Raw genomic sequence first — 16,773 nt, forward strand, 5'->3', positions numbered from 1 at the left:
GGGCGTCTGCGTGCAGGAGCCCGCTTCCCCGGCCCCCAGGCTGCGCCTTCACCCCTGAGGCGCCCTCGCCGGCTGCGTGGAGCCTCGCGTCCCGTCAGCGACCTCCCTCGCGCCGGCCGCCAACCGCCGCCCTCGCAGCCGTTACCCGCGGCGCGAGACCCCACACGCCGCCCAGGGGGGCCGCGCCGGGCGCAGGGGCCGGCGGAGGGGACGGGACCGGGCCGGCCGCGGGGGGCAGCTCCCCTCAGGGCAGGGTGGGGCGCCTCGCCCGCGCCGGCAAGAGGGACTGCGCCCTCTGACGAGCCCGGGCGATGGGAGGCAGCGCGGCGGGGCGGGGTGACCGCCGCGGCTCTAATAAGGCCGGGACCAGCGCTGGCCGAGGGCTGTTCGCCTCGGTGCCCCGCGCTGCCCGGCGCCCCTGCCGCCCCCGAGCATGCAGTGCTTCCCGAGCCTGGTGCTGGCCCTCAGCTCGCTGCTGGGCGCCCTGGCGCTGCTGCAGCTCTCGCTGTACCTGCGGGTGCCGTCCCGCTACGGGAAGCACGAGGAGCGGCTGTGCCGGCCGCGGGGCCGGCTGCCGGCGCGCTGCGCCTGGTTCCTGCAGGAGCTGCCCTCCTTCCTGGTGCCCGCGCTGCTGCTGGCGCTGCGCAGCCCGCCGCGCCTCGAGCCGCTGGGCTGCCGCCTCCTCTGCTGCCTCTTCTGCTGGCACTACTTCTACAGGTACCGCCGCCGGGCAGCGCTGCCCCGCTCCCGCGGGCGCGCTCGGGGGCCAGCGGCGGGGAGCGGGGCGGCCGCCCCCCGGCCTGAGAAAACACGGAGAAACAGGACGCGGAGCGAGGCTGCGGCAGCGCGAGCAGCCCGGGCCGGGTGGGCGGCGGGGCCGGCGCAGGATCGCGCCCCTCCGTGCGACACGCGGCTCTTTTAGCGCTGCAAAACGGCGCGGGGGGGGCGCCGCCGTGGTGGGCTCCACACGCAGGAGCCAGGCGAGTCGGCTCCTCTCCCCCGTCCTAGCAGCCGGGGCAAGGAGCAGGTGGTACTCGGATGCTTTAAGCTGGGAGAGATGATGTATGCTTTAGATGTTTAGTTTAAAAAGAAAAAAAAAAAAAAAAAGAAGAAGGTTGCGCTAAGCTGGAGCAAGGGGATGAAATTAATCCAACTGTTATGTCAAGGCACATGCGAGGTGCGGAAAGGAGAACCGCAGTGCACACGCAGCGCAGGGAGCAGCACCCACCGCCAGTCAGAGACGTGGGAATACAAGTGAGGACAGCCCGAATGCAAAAACAGTACAGCACAGCTGCAGTAAGAGAGCAAGTACTGAATGAGCTGTATTAATGTGTATTTAGCGTATGAAAAAACAAAGTAACTGAAGGCTTTCTATACCACAACACAAAAGTTGGTTTTTTATGCCCAATTCGTTGCTCCCATTTTACTACCTACGCAGTGGTTTCTCTTGGTCCATAAGATCTTTATATTCAGAAATTCCACCGTATCAGATGTTGCTACATGCTTTGTCTTTGCAATTAATTCTATATGTACTGATCAGGAGCTCCAAGAAAGAGTAAGGTCTGCAGTCAATGTGACTTGGTTCTGAAGTGCCTGGAGTATATCACAGGAATATATCTTTCTACATAATGAGCTGTGTGTATTTTATCTTCTGTTTCACTTCCATTTTCCACAGAGTACTCTCATAAGGAATTTGATTTTTTTTGATTATCTGTTCATGAAAAAACTGACTTTTCACAAATGGCATGTGCATGTATCTGTGTTATGTCATTATGTAGTAAAGAGCTATCTAACTTCCAAAGCAAAACTTTATTTCTGAGCTGGTTTGCCATTTTTATCCCAATTCCTATTTCTATGTTTATTTTCTTTGCCAGCAATACAAAACATGCATATAAGAATTGATTAAAAATGATTATTTGCATCTCAACCAAAATCAACATGTTGAAAATCCAGCTGCAGTGTCTCTGGAGTTAGGGAGACAGTTTAGGGATAGAAACTCTAGGTTGTTGTAGGTAAGTTCAAAACAGGAGAATGGTTTCAGGTGCTAAAACATAGTCATGTTACAGATATATTCATTATGATTAGTGTTGTTTTTTCCTTTTTTTACTCTAAGTTAGCTGGAAGACACTACTGTGACACATTTAGCTCCCACTTAGCCAGGTGTGTTAATGTAGTCATACTAAATTTACTTTAATTCATTCTCCTATTCTCAAGGATTTCTGATAGTTTCAGAAACACGGAAATCAATGACCACAACTAGATAACTGAAAGAAATGTTACCCTACTCTGTATGCTTATATTTGTTGAGTCAGTGGTTCTTTTCCAATGTTACTGCTAGACTTAAGCAGAAGCACTGTGTTTTCACACATTTTCTTAAATAGTTTGGGGAAGTCTTCATCTCTGGCTGGAGTATTCTGTTTCCCGTCTGAAAATTAAAGCCCTCATTTTAACCAAGTCTAGGTAGCAGACTATTTTGTTTCTAATACAGTATGTTATTCCAGTATTATTTTTATAGTGTGCAGCCTTTTCTCATACAAGCCATTCTGAGACTCTATTGAATCAATTCATATCTGAAATATTATATTAAAAATTAGTGCTATATTATTAGGTAAAAGAGGAACAAAAAGAACAAATGAGGAGTTTTTCCTCATTTCATTTGCTAGCCAACTGACATATGGTATTTGAAAAGATGTTCAGCATTTTGAAATAACAACCAAAATGTATCTTGATATTTTTAAATTTCTTATCAGACACAAAGACCTTTAACAGAAATAACCTAACAACAGTTTTTAAATATTTTCATGATTATACTTGTCTGCAAGTATAATGAGTAAAATGTACATTACACTTCATCAGTAATAAAACTACATTTACTTAATGGATGTACCCTGCTGAAGTTTTTCTCTCTGACTCTGGAGTTTTGAAGTGAATAAAGCTGTGCCCCTTTTAATTCTGAATCTGTTTTTGTTAATCTGCTCCTACTTTTACTACTGATCATCTGACATCTGTATTTAAGCATTCCTGTATGTTTCTTTGAAAATATACTATTTTGTACAGAGAAAAGTTACTTCATGCATTCTTGCAAAATTTAGTGATGTCCTTCTCTCCACGGGGAAGCTTTTGTCATTCCTAGTTGTGTCACACCTCTTACACCAAACATCCATGTATAAGAAAAGTTTCGATTAGATGTAGGCATGGAAGGAGTGCATTAGAGAAACACAGATTTTTAACAGATTGCTATGCTATCTATTCTGCCTTTCTGTATATTATGACTAGCTGTGCTGCCCCAGTAGTTTGTGTTTGGATGAAGCATGTATTTCAGAATTTCTTCAAGTCTTGATTTGAAGACTTCAGAAGATAGAGAATCCATCATTTTCTATGGAGAATCCACTGTTTTCTTTGGTAGTTTACTCTTGTAGGTCTTCACTATTGCTTAAATAATGTGTTTAAAATTTCTTACTTGAATTTGATTAGTCTCAGTTTCCTCCCAAAGGTGCTTGCTATTTCTCTGTGCTAATTTAAAGCGCCCCATAGTATCCTTCAGTATTTTCTTACCATGATGTCACTTACACAGTAATCAGATCATCTTTCAATCTGCTTGTTACAGAGCTGTCAGGACCTCCATCTGCACCAATGTGATCCAGATAATACAGGAGCACATGATCGTATTTCTGATTAATTAGCTACTGCGCACGATATGGTGTTTATGCTGGGTTATGTTTTTCTGGCGGCTTTAGGCTAGCTACAGGGGAACAGACATGAGCTGATCTGACATCGAATTATAGTGGTGCAGACACATGATACTTCACCCAGCATGAAGTCTGTCAGGATAAAGTTACCTTTTCATAAATTTAGGAACAGGTTTAAACTTGCAAAATGACTTTGTCCTGCTTTTGCACGTGGTGTCATGTAGCTTCAACATTTTTTATTTGATCTGAGGCATCCTGAAACAGATTTATCATGTCATTGAACTGCAGCTGAAAGCCCTCACTGCAAAACATTTTTTCCCTTAGCCCTTGGATGATTTCTGTGGCTTTTTTCCTTTCCTCCTTTCCTACATCCTTTTGAAAAATGAACACATCAGTACTGGATGTAGATTACAGTATCAGAGTTGTAGTAGCATATCTAGAGACAATATCACCTTCCCAGTCCTGTGTGCTGCTCCCATGCTTACAGATCAAAATGATGCTTTTTGCCTTGGAGACATACCAGCAACCCCTGTGAGGTTCCAGGCTGCTCTGAGCACCCGTCCCACCCTGGTGTCACTGCTTTCCAAGGTTACAATCTACCACTCTTTGGGGATGGCTTGTATTTATATGGGCTGCATTTGCTTGATTTGAAAGTAATTTTTCCAAATGGGCTTAATGCTCAGTATGGCTGTCCTACCCACATGGATATTCATCCTTGTCTAGAATGTGTGCCATCCGCCAATTTTATCAGTGATGATTTTATATTTATTGTCAGATCATTGAGGAGTATGCTGAGGAGTGTTGTAAGGACCTCTGCAGTCCTCTGCTGGAAACTACTTGGGCTAATGCTGATGGCTCCTCTTTGACAAGGACTTTGTAGGATCTCTCTGGTTGCCCAGAGCCCAGCGAGCCAGGTTTGGCATGCTGCATGCTCCTGTCCAGCCAACTGCAGAAGGAAGTGGGAGACTGCCACCTAAGCAGGGACTGCTGGCTGAAGAGCCAACCCCTCCTCTAGCATCATCTAATGTTCTGGGATCTTCTGTCCCAGAGGATGCAAGAAGGAGGTCTTGCCCCCTTCCCTCCTTGGCCCAGGAGCAGCAGCCCAGCTGCCTCTGGTGAACCGTAATAGCAGTACATGCTTCGCCCTGCTCTGCCACCACTAGGCAGCAGTCTCTCTCTTTGTGGCAAGCACAACATGGTGCATTCCCTCTGGCTTTCATGAAGGGTTAAAGGCAGACTGCTTTTACTGCTGCTTTTGCCGTGGAGGGGAGGGAACGGAGGAATCTCAAATCCCATCCCCTGACTCTTTGTCTGCCATCCTTAGTTAGCCAGCTCTTCGTCTTCCAAATGTGCTCTTTATTACTGCAGCATGGTGTGGATTTAATAAAATCCAAATGCCTTGTGGTGCTAAGGCAAACATCCTATAAAAATCTGAGCTTCTTACATCTGTTTTAGGTAAGCTATAGCTTCTTCACTTTCATGAAAGTCAGGACAAGTGTGATGGTAGGGCATCCAAAACTAATGAGATGGAGAGGCAGAGGGAAGGGGGAAGAAACTGAGAGAAGCACTTAATGCCAAGTCTGCCATCTGTATATGCAATCTCTATGAAAAGCTGGGCGTGAGCTGAAAATGATGAGTGGTATAAGATGTGTGTAAAGGAATTCGTCTTGTGAGAAATGATTTATAAATTATTTTGGTTGGAATGTGGTTTGTAATACAATCCCTCCTGCTAGAGGGGCTGTGCTGGTTAAGGAATACAGTGAGAATGCCAGCTGAAGCCCTCAGGTAGCAGGGAGAAGATAGTTTGCTGCATTCTTATTTTGCAGTCCAACTTTAAGAAACAAAGGAGGAGAATAAAATACTGGATGAGAGAAAGACATCACAACCGAATTTCATATAAACCCTAATGCTGCATTCCTGCTAGAACTGGAACCAGGCAAGAAGTGAGAAAGACAGATGGATGAGGGAGCAGAAGGGATGCCACTTTGAACAGTGGTGGGGATAAAGTCTTGTCTGAGTGAGCTACAATAGACAAGACAATCCTGGAGATACTGGAGTGAAAGACAGAGTGCTGCATTTGGTCCCCCTCTCTGCCCCACAGTAGCAGAGGCACCAGCAATCTAAGGAGGCATTTCAGTTTCAAATACCATCTAGAATTATATTTTATTATCTATTTTCTTCTCTTGCAACTTTGTTTCCAATTTTGTAGTCAGGAGTGTAACCTTTTACTCTGTTACCATAAAAAATAATCTTTAAATTTGCTGTTTTCGTTTTGAAGAACACTCAAGTAAATCAGACAGGCGTTAAGCAGCTGGATCCCTCCAAAACCCCTTTGGTTGCAGATGACCCATCTGGTGTGCTTGTACTTAATTTTCTACAAATTGAGACCTTCCTAAAAAGATCAGGAAAAACAGTTTTTTATGGCAAAAGAATGGGAAACCAGGAACATTTGAAAACAGTATTCCGTGTGCAGTTTTCCTTTTACACACCTCTCTGTCCAGTTTCCTTCCCTCCAAAACTGAGTTGGGGAGGAGAAAAAAAAAAGATGCTCCCTACTCCCAACTCCGCCTAGTGTGGCTTGTGTACTCCCTTTCAAAGCCTACCTGCACTGCCTGGTTGGTCTGGCAGTTGCAGCATTTACCTGGACACACTGGTTATTTTCTTGTATAGGTGCACCTATTCATGATCAGTGAGAAGAGCAGCTCAGGCCTCCAGAGAAATGCAGATGGGTGTAAGCCCTGAATGAGTAAATCGTTTATAAATTAATTTTGCTCATAATTTTTAAAGGTATTTCATATTAGTTCGTGTGGGTTTTTAACTATGCTTTTTGAAACACCAAGTAGATAAATAGATGTTAGATTAAATTTGAAGTATAGATTGCTAAGTGGGACTCTCCTTGCTAATACTGAATATAATCAGACCACATAATAACCAACAGCTTCCAAATCAGAAATTAATTTTCTCCATCAAAATAGTTATTTTATCCTTTGGTCTTAGAAAGTCATTATCATTAAGCATCAAGAACTAAAGATGTTTTTAGTAGTGGCCTCATGAAACCTCTGTCTCCTAACATCATTCATCTCCCAACACACAAAACACAAGTATCTGACAAGTAACTAATCTTATTCTCTGATTTGCTTCACTTCAGTGTTTTGCAATAGACCCTAACCAGACTCCTCTTTGGGCTTCACTAGCTATAGAGTAATACATTTGCATGGTGTCTTGTGATGTTTAGACCTATCAGTAACTCTAAATTTGGTAGTGACATCCCTAATGTAGGCTGGCCATTCGCCTTACCTTGTTTACATATTCCATGCTTCCCAATCAATCAGTTCAACTTTTTGCAACTCATCCCCATGGGTTTTAGTAATGCTGACCATTTCTCATTTCTTCTTATCAATGAAAATATTAGATTTATTGCTGTTTTTACCCAGGCTCCTCAAATTAATGTATGAATAGTCAACAAAAACATCTTCTCTTCACATTCTTTGCCACAGAAGTTTAATATGTTCACATATCTAGTGCTGGTATTGAGTTTGCTTCCTTGCAGTCTCCTCTAGCATTAGTAAATACCCTTCTAATTGTGCCTTCATAGTAGACTAGTTGATTGTCTTCCCAGCTAGGAGCACAAATAGTCCTATCTATACATTCTGTTTCTACTGGAATATGGCCTAATGTTTTAGAAGCCTGTAGTTGTTGCCCAGCCCGAAGTGTACCCACATAATATTTCTTTTTCTCATTTGTACAGGAAGAATTTCCACAGAGATAACTTAGACTTTTATATTCCTTCACTGCTTTCAAAAAAACCATGTCTGTTAACATTATATTTCTATATGATGCCTATTTATTTGTGCTGTTTTATCATTACCAGTGAAGATTCATCTGGCAACTTCACAATCCTTTAGAGTTTTGCAGTTACCCCCAAGGTTTTCTCTCTGCCGTTCTCCTGCTGTCCATTCCCCATCAGGCCATGCCCCTCCTATTGTGTCACGTAAGGCAATAATTCCCAAATCTGGTTGTTCAGGAAGTTTTTGTGTTCTTGAGAGCTGCACAGTATTACAATTTATGATTCCAGTATTATAACTGATGACTAGTTGTTGCCTTGCAGTCCATTGGCCTAAGCTTCATATACCAGAAGTCTTTTCTGTCCTCCAGAAGAAGGGAAAGAACAGTACATGCGGACCAGGTCACAGAAGTTTTTTTTTTTTTGGTTCCATCTTTGCTACCTGGAGCAGGGCCATAGCTAAAGCAGTATTCATGCTCCCTCTGAAACACCTCTGTCACTCTTATTTGCCTGTCCTTGATAAATACACTAAGGTTTGTTGGGTGCTCAGTCCCAGCCGGCTCTGGAGAGAGCGGTTCAAATAACAGCCCCTACTTCTGGTCAGAGACCTGAAGTCCTGGCTGCAAGGCTGCCACCAAGGTGCAGGCAGGTCCCTCTGACCTTGCCTATGTGGGGTCTGGGCCAGGCATGGAAGTTATAACACTTTATATCCTGAGAGATTAAAGTCTTATTGAAAGATACATTCTGAGCACTGAACTGCATAGGCTACTGAGCTTTGGCAAGACTGATGAGGATGTAAAGACCTGGATTTGCATTACTGGACTCCTGCTGTCCATATTAGAAAAGCAGAGTTATAAAGGGCTATACTAAAAGTTTAAATAATATGCAGGAGTCTTAGTAAGTGTTTTTGCTTTAAAATAATACTGCTTCTGCCAAACAAAGAAATTACTTGCTTTAACCATGGGATGCCTTTAGTATTCCCTTACTAATGGCTAAATGCTGCTCTCTTAAGTAGGAAATAAAAAGCAAGAAAGAGATGTTAAGGTTCATTTCATATGTGCAGCAGGAAATTTTGTTGTAGATTTTGCTCTTTCAAGGTCCACAAATCTGTTTTTTTTGGCATTTCTTACCTAAGACTGTAAGAGAGGCAACCTCTATGGAGAGAGGTAGTATTTTTTTATTAAGCCACCAAATATAGTTGAACAAAAGGACAAACTTTAACAAGGCCCCTTGTGTACTCAAAAGCTTGTAATAGTATGCCACTTCCCAGTTTTGGGGAGGTCAGATAAGAATAAAAGTCTATGAAATAACCTTCTGATATTACAACTATAAATATATGCCCATCCCAGGTGCTCCATCTATTGAATTTCCTCTAGTTTAAGTTGTATTCTTGGTACCTCCTTCAAAATTAAAGTCATTTTGCTTAAGAATAATTATGATGAAAAAATACTTTCAATCTATAAATAAAGTGATCATTCTTAAGTCACATACCTTTAAGTGACCTTCTCTCCCTCTAGATGTTGATTTAAATGTGGCAGGCAAAGTGATCAGTAGGGTCATCCTTACTGATTTTGGTCAAATAATTAAAATTCCTGAAAATCATGTGCATCCACACTTGTTTGAACAAAGGAACTATGTTAGTCTTTGCTGCCTACTTAGCTGACATTGTAATTATTTTGGAACATCTCATAGATACAACGATAGCAATGAAACTGAAATGATCTCTTTTAAAATATCTATTCTAATACTAAAACTGGGTTAAAATATTCTGTATGGGAAGGTGGGAAAAGTCAACTAACAGGAAGAAAAATGTATACATTTTTCTATAGATCCAAATTCAGTGATCAGTCTAAGAACAGCTAAATTTTCTCTTGTGCTGCACTTTCAAAACCCTATTCCCTACAGTTTTGATACCTAAGGACCAGCAGAAAGCTCTACCAGTCCCATAAATGTACACTGAAATGTGACCAGCAATAGCAATCAAAAAAAGATCACAGTTGAAGGAAGTTGCTTTTGACCTCTTCCTTCCTAATTCACCTTTATGAACATGTAATAGAGTAGCAACAGTCACAGTCAACATTTGCCATATATGACACTGTTTTGTTTACAACTTTGCTAGTTTTCAACAGCTTATTCCAACACTTTCCGCTAGGATACTGCCTCACAGAAATGTCGTTAGAAAATGTCACTGTATCAAGGTGTCTGCAAGGAATTGTGCTGTCTGCTAGAGAAAATTTGTTTGTGTATCTGAGATGTTACAGAGCAGATCACTTCCTATGCAGGACTGTGCAGGAGCAGGTCCTGGGACAGAGAGAACGTGTGGTGCTTTCTCATACTGGTAAAGATGGGTTGGGCTGCTTTGCTAGAAAGCCAAATCCCCTTAAGCTAGGCCTTCATGTCATTGTTTGGAATGGGGCAGAAAGACTAAAGAGAGCTCTGACCAAGCTAGCTAGACTACTCAAAGCTGTCTGGCCACATTAGTGTGGTCTCCTGGTAGATCTACACATGCAAATACCTCTGGAAAGTTATCCTAAGTAGACCTTCCAGTGACTGCCTGTCACACGTCTGGGGCAGGACAATGTACATGCATCTATAAAACTTTTGCCACTCCTGAAAACAACCAATGAGAGGAAAATAAAGTTGGATTTGCATTATGCTGTTGGGTTCTTTGTGTTTGTTTGCTTCTCTTTATAACCTTTTTAAACAAAGAAGCATTAAAGCATTCATGTTTTGAAACTTGGCCTGGTTTAAGGTTACTAAAGTGGAGGGATGTGTCTCTGGCTGTTCCCAGAAAAAGCAATCTAAACTTGGCAGAGCTGTTTCTGAAAAAAGCATTTGTATTTGTTCAGGGACATAAAGTTTGTCAGCTAACATCTTTAAAGAGTCCACCTGCACTGAGCAGGTGCTGGTTCCTCTGAGACTATAAGCAGAACCAACATGTGTGAGTCTTTGCGATCCAGCCAAGCATTCTCCAGGCCAGGACTGGAGGGGCAGAGCTGGACTTTTCATTCCAGTCATACTTCTGGCTAATAGAGTACTCAACAGAGAAGAAATGGTCTCCCAAATGGGGTCCTGGCAGCACAGGCTAGGAGAATACAATCTGTCTTGAATGCAGAGAAGTGAAAAATGCTGTGAAGCTTACAGTCAGGAGTAGAGGGTAGGAAGAGATAAAAAGAAGGTCAGGTAAGGGCAGTATCAGGGTAAACCCAGAGCAAGGGACTGCAATACTGATGCTTTCTATGCTTTTAGTGTTTGATTAGTAACTTTCAATGTTAGGGAATTTTTAATGTAATGTATGTATGGGGGGGGGGGGACCAAAGATGACTGTGACTCAGAATCAGCCCAGAGTAGCTCTTTTCTTTAGGAAAAAAGGTAGGATATTAAGTCCTCTCATCATTTTTATTGTGAGCACAAATTCAGGACGTGAACTGGCTATTTTGAATTTGGTTCCTCTTTATATGTATGTACTGCCTCGGATCCCATGAGGCCATACCACTTCAGAAGGAATTTGGATTACTACCTTTCCAAATGTAAGACATTTCAACCAGTGTTCTTCAAAATGTGCGCCTAAAGGCTTGGAAATGATAATTTTTAACATTAACATTATTTACCCTTCTAAAAGATAAAACAACTTTTTGGTTACCAGCTATAGAATTTGGTGGGATTAAACTACTGATAGAAGGGCGTGTCTGAGATCCTGACGAATAGTGTCAGGATGCTGCAAATTACTGGGGGATGGATGGGGGTTATTGAAAATTAATCAAGTTGAACATACTCAGTAAACCTTGAGACCCAAAACACACGCCTGTGCAAACATGACCTTAAAATATTTCAGCGTGGAGCCGACTTCCTGTAATTTTTAGATATGCAGGTTGGAGTTTCATGTTTTTGTTAGTGATTTCCATTTCAAACTTACGTAGTCTACTAGTAAAAATGATTACACTCATCAACGTGCCTTCAAATACAGTGTCAGCCCCAAGAATGTAAGTTCCTTACTGCTTTACTTGCCTTACTGCTATATCAATAGTGATATATTTTGGCTTTCAAATTTGTCTTCCTTCAAAAATCATGTTCATCCTTACTGCTTTTGAATTAGTTTGAAATATAGACTTAACAGAGGACAGAGCTTGGTCTGACAAGTGCAATTTACTGAGACATCATGTTTTTAATAACACTCACCCAAGACATTTGTTTTAGCCATTCTGAGTGTGCAAAACTATCAGAGATGGAAAATAATTTTAAATGTTGCAATTGTTTAGTTAGATATGTTGTTGAATATGCACAAGGAGTAAGTCTATTAATAAGGTTTGAAAATTTCCTTTCCAAGAACTAGGCTCAAACTTTGGTGAAAAAATATATGTAGTGTTTCTAGCCATTATGGTTATGAAGAGGACTTTCCCAGAATGCAGCAGGCCTAAACTGCTGCAGAGGTTTGTTGCTGAATCTTTCAGCTTCTTAGGGCATTTCACTGCATGGTAACAAATAAGCTTGAAGATGACCCAGTGCTGCACTTCCGAACTCTGTGGGAAATGATGAAATAGTCAAAAATCCTTCTACTGTGATCCTGGTGCATGGTGAAAGATGTAAGCACTATCAGCGAAGGTAGGGCTTTGAACTGTTGTTGATGGGAGCAGCTGTAGAACAGGGCTAGCAAGAAACTGCATTTCTCACAGATCGATTTTTTTGCAGCAACACATAGCTTACAATCTCAAACTGCTTCACACAGCAGAATAAACACCCCAGATGTGTCAAGTCGCTTGTGCTGAGGGTGAGAGTCCCACAGCTGGCTCCAACCTCATGTGCTCATGTCCTTGGGTCTGTATCTGAGTTCCTGTAGCCCCGAAGTGTCGTTCTTGCTCTGTGACCCTCATGCTAGAGGCAGCTGCTTGGCCTGACCAAGGCAGCTGTGAGCCTGTTGGCTGTGAGTGGGAGCAGTGAGCACGCTGGCTCATGTGTACCCAAGAGTCGACACCCTCCCCAACTAGAGCCTGCCACTGGAAACCCACCATTGCCAGGTACTTGGCCCCTTTCTCCCTCACACAAACCAATTGCATGGGGATGTAGGGGCAGAGAAAGAGGAAACCTGAGAGGTCTGCACCTCCCCTAAGGCCCAGAGGCACACAACCTTGCTACTGGAATGAATGGCCAGCCTCTCCCTTGGCAACTGTATAGATCAATGCTGCTATATTTTCCAACCATGCAAACAATTTGTAGTTTATTGAAAACTGCAACTGTCGAGACAGTGCAAAGACAATGGAATTCAGGGTTAAATAATACAGGAAGCATGATGCGGTTCTAGGTATAGGTCAGTATAAACCATACTAATCCTGTGTCATTGCTGAGTCATTTCCCGCTACAGGATTCAGAAATGTTGCTGCAGAGGGAACAACGACCTGCTAGGAAGCCTGAGGGGTACAGTCCTGTTGCTGAAGATGAACAGCCATAATTGCAAAGAGAGAGGGACAAAGGTGAAAACACTACAATGAAGGAGAGAAAGGCAAAGTGCAGTAGTAGTGCTGCAAGAGATACGGTGCAAGTCTTAAATGGAAAAAAGTATATGAAGAGCCATAAAAGAGGTGTGAGTCTGAAGAAGGAAAGACAAAGAAAGGACAAAGTGAGGAAGAGGAAGATCAAAATGGAGAAAGAGTAGGAGTTTAGACATGAAAGAGGACAAAGAGGGAATCACTAGAGTAGAAAAAGCCAGTTAAGTATCTTGTAAGGACTATTAGCAATCTCACAACTCTCCAAGAACTTTCTCAACAGATATAAAGTCTAGTTTATGTCAGCAGGATACATTCTGATGAAGATTTAGCTTTGGAGAGGGATAGCTTACAAAACATCTGGCTCTCTTAGGTCATTGCTCAGCCACATGTGGACCACTCATGGAAAATAATTACACTTTCTCTGATAAGCGCATTGTAAGAGCAAAAATTTGTACATGCTTGGAATTCATACTATTTTTCAAGTAGATATGTCCTTTTGTTCTGCTCAGATTCTGAGCCCCTGTGAACTTTTTGAACTCTCTGCTCCAGTGGAGCAGTGAGGTTTTCAAAGTGCTAGCATAGTGTCTGGTTAAGTTACTCTGGCACGTTTCATGCTTTTGGCAGACACCCGTAGTCTAGCAATAGGAACAAAGTGATCTATCTTCATAAATATCAAGTGGTTATTTCTGGAGAAGAAAAGAGTGAGATACCTTGCTGAAATATACACTTTGGCTGGCTAAGCCTTTGACACACCATTGCTTAGATAAAACAACAAATATTCTCATAATCTTTAAGCACTACTGCCCTTTGGATATTACCAAGTAGCAGAGGCAAGCATGAAGCACTGTGAAATCTGTACATTTGTCTGAACCACAATCCATCTAGTCAGGTTGACCCTAGTCCTGTCCTGTACCTTTCATCTAAGCATAAATCTGGACCAAGTTTAGTCAGGGTTTTGATGGAGATAGCTGGCCTGGCATTGAGCTCAGTTTGCACCCTGAGCAAAAATTTTCCCTGTACTAGTTTCTTTGCTCTCAACTAGTTCCAGATCTCTTTCCTGCACCCCGGTTCCCTGTTGGAGCCTTTCTCTCACCAAGATAGCTCCAAGTTCCTCTTCCAGACAGTTCTTGGCCACATACAGTTCTTGATTTTTCTTCTCAGTGCTTTGGCCTATAAGAATGAAATTAGTGAGAGCACAGGAGAGACCTCTGTGAGTTCCAGTATGCTGTAATGACCTGGTCTGCAACAGCCCAGGATTGCAACTGCAGGGTAAACTACATAGACATAGAAAGACTACATAGAAAGATTAGTCTAAGGATCAGTCACATGTACACCGTTCCTGACAGATGTTTGTCAGTCGTAAACACTGCCAGTGATAGAGATTCCTCCAACCCTTCAGCCAATCTGTTCCAGTGCTTCACTGTCCTTTCCTGAAGTTTAAGATAAATTTACCATATAGCAGCTTGGGCCAATTACATCTTATTGTGTTCTCAGTAGACAGGAAGAATGTTTTATTCCTTTCTTCTTTGCAGCAACTTTTTATATAGTTGTAAATTGTTATAATGTCATCCATTGGTTTTCTCTTAGGTTAAACAACCCCAAGTTTTTCAGTCTTTTTTCATAGGTCCCATTTCCTAGACTGCTGTTAATTTCCTCTGGACTGCTTCCACTTTGTCCTTATCTTTCTTGAGGTGCAGAGTTCAGCTGGACACAGCCTAATTTAAGTGCCCGCTACCACCATGCAGAGTGGAAAGATTACTTCAGGTTGTTCTCCAGCTTGTCTTTTACATTTGGTCAGTCTTATCCACGTATAGTATTTTGCCATTGTATTTTTTGGATCAAATCTACTGTTTTAAACTATGAAACCAAGATTTCAAGATTATTGTGAATTCTAGCCCCCACTCATGGTGTGCTCAACATCTCCCAGAGCTTTGCCATCCACAAATATATTAAGAATACTCATTTTTTTCAAGATGCAAACCATTTATGGAAAAACTAAATAGTACCAGAGAACTCTTTTGCAGAATCTTACTCACAATATCCTTCTGGTTTGATAGTGGACTATTGCTAACTATTTCTTGATATAATATTTCAACCAATTTTGCAACCACTTCAAATAGCATCCTCTAAATCAGGAATACCCAAGCTACTTATGAGATTGACATGTGAGACTGTAAAAAGTTTTACTAAGGTCTTACTAAGGTCAAGACATGGAATGCCTTCTGCTGCTACCCTCTTTTTCCCATAATATATCCAATTTGTGTCAATACCTTCAGTCAACAAACCTATTTTAAGAAAATAGGGTTACCTAAGTTAAATATAGAAATGAGTCCTGCCTTCTGCTATTGTAGACATATAGCACTCCCAGATTAGGATGCTGTTGCAGATATGAGACTTTGGCTTTTTAAACAAAAGAAGTCTGTCATGTTATACATCCTGGACTCCAGTCCTTCCCTGTGTAGTGTCTGCGGGCAAACTGCAATCTGAACAAGATGGTACTGATTCCAGCAGGAATATGTACACAGGCAGTAGTTGCTTTATTTTATTAGCTTCACTTTTCCATCTTTGGTTATTAAAGAGCAAAATATTTGAAAAAAAAATCACAGTTCTTCCAAATAATTTGCCCAGTTTGGCAGGTGATGGTGAGAAAGATTTCAAGCAGCTGCTAAGCTCTTACTTTATTCCCTTTTAGTTATGGGCACTCAGTCCATTTTTCCCAATTTTAAGTTCAACTTTCATCCAAATCTACTTTCAATATTACAAATGAACTGGGAGACATCAGTTGTTAGCTAATAGCAAGCATAAATAAAATAATATTTCATAATTAAGGGGATTTAAAACCTATTTGGTGTTTGTACTCAAAAATGGAAATATTTGAGAAACAAATATACAAATATAAATGTGTACTGATTGTAACTTGCTGATGTAGCTTGTTAATGCACCAACCCCAAGAATTCTATTCTTGGTTTCCCTTTAGAAAATGCATAATAGTTGAAGTATAAGGCCTGTTTCTATACCTGTTAAGGTCAATAGAAAAGATTCCAGTGATTCAATGCTTTAGGTTCATATCAGTAAAAGGAAGAATTCTTCTTCGCTGGTTCTGACTAGATGCTGGTAATCACTGGGAGATAACAGATTTTTGCCAGGGACAGCTTCAGAAATGATTGAAGAAGAAGAGGAGCAAGGGATTAATTTATAGGCAGACTTGGAAAACCCATTTGAAACCTGTCTGCTGTTGTAATGAATTTAAAAGAGCAAAAATAATTCTCTTGGAGTCAAGCCCACATAGTTCTTTACTGATTAAAAACAAATACTCATTATTAGGTCCTGTCCTTTTACTTTTACTTCTTGTTTTCAGCTGCTTTACTAATCTACTAATACTTATATGCAATGTGAAAAGGACTTATTCCTTTGCTAATTCTATCACATACATAAAATTTGTAACAATCAATTAGGCAGTACTGACTAGTGCTAGATTGTCAGAATGACTGATTTACAGTGTTAGAATTCATCATTATGTTACTCAGATTCCTTAAATTTATCTGAGGTTAAATGCATCCTATTTTTTTTCTCAGCAGTGATTGACAGCAATGTAGAAGCAGCATTTTATTTTTAGTCATTCACATCAGATTAACATGTTTTTGCAAATATTTGTAGATTTTTCCTATCACCCCACTTTATTCAAATGCTGTTGTAAGCAACTGATCTTTTCTAACACAGCAACAAAGGTTCAAAGGGCAAAAGTCAAGCACAATTGTGGATTCCCTTTGTCAGTGTAAGATGCAGTTGGCTTCTGCAAGTGCTACCACCCATGGTT

General features: G+C 41.7%; 1 protein-coding gene across 1 annotated transcript in view; it reads left to right on the plus strand.

Moving 5' to 3' along the window:
* Positions 1-373: 373 nt before the first annotated feature.
* The window catches only part of SRD5A2 (steroid 5 alpha-reductase 2), a 28,183-nt gene continuing 11,783 nt past the window's right edge, over positions 374-16,773 (plus strand). The window contains exon 1 of the mRNA XM_067294722.1: positions 374-717. Within this exon, the coding sequence (XP_067150823.1) occupies positions 434-717 (284 nt within the window). The 5' untranslated portion in view covers positions 374-433. The remainder of the gene's footprint in view (positions 718-16,773) is intronic.

This window comes from Apteryx mantelli, chromosome 3, assembly GCF_036417845.1.
Source record: "Apteryx mantelli isolate bAptMan1 chromosome 3, bAptMan1.hap1, whole genome shotgun sequence".
In the NCBI taxonomy this organism is placed as follows: Eukaryota; Metazoa; Chordata; class Aves; order Apterygiformes; family Apterygidae; genus Apteryx; species Apteryx mantelli.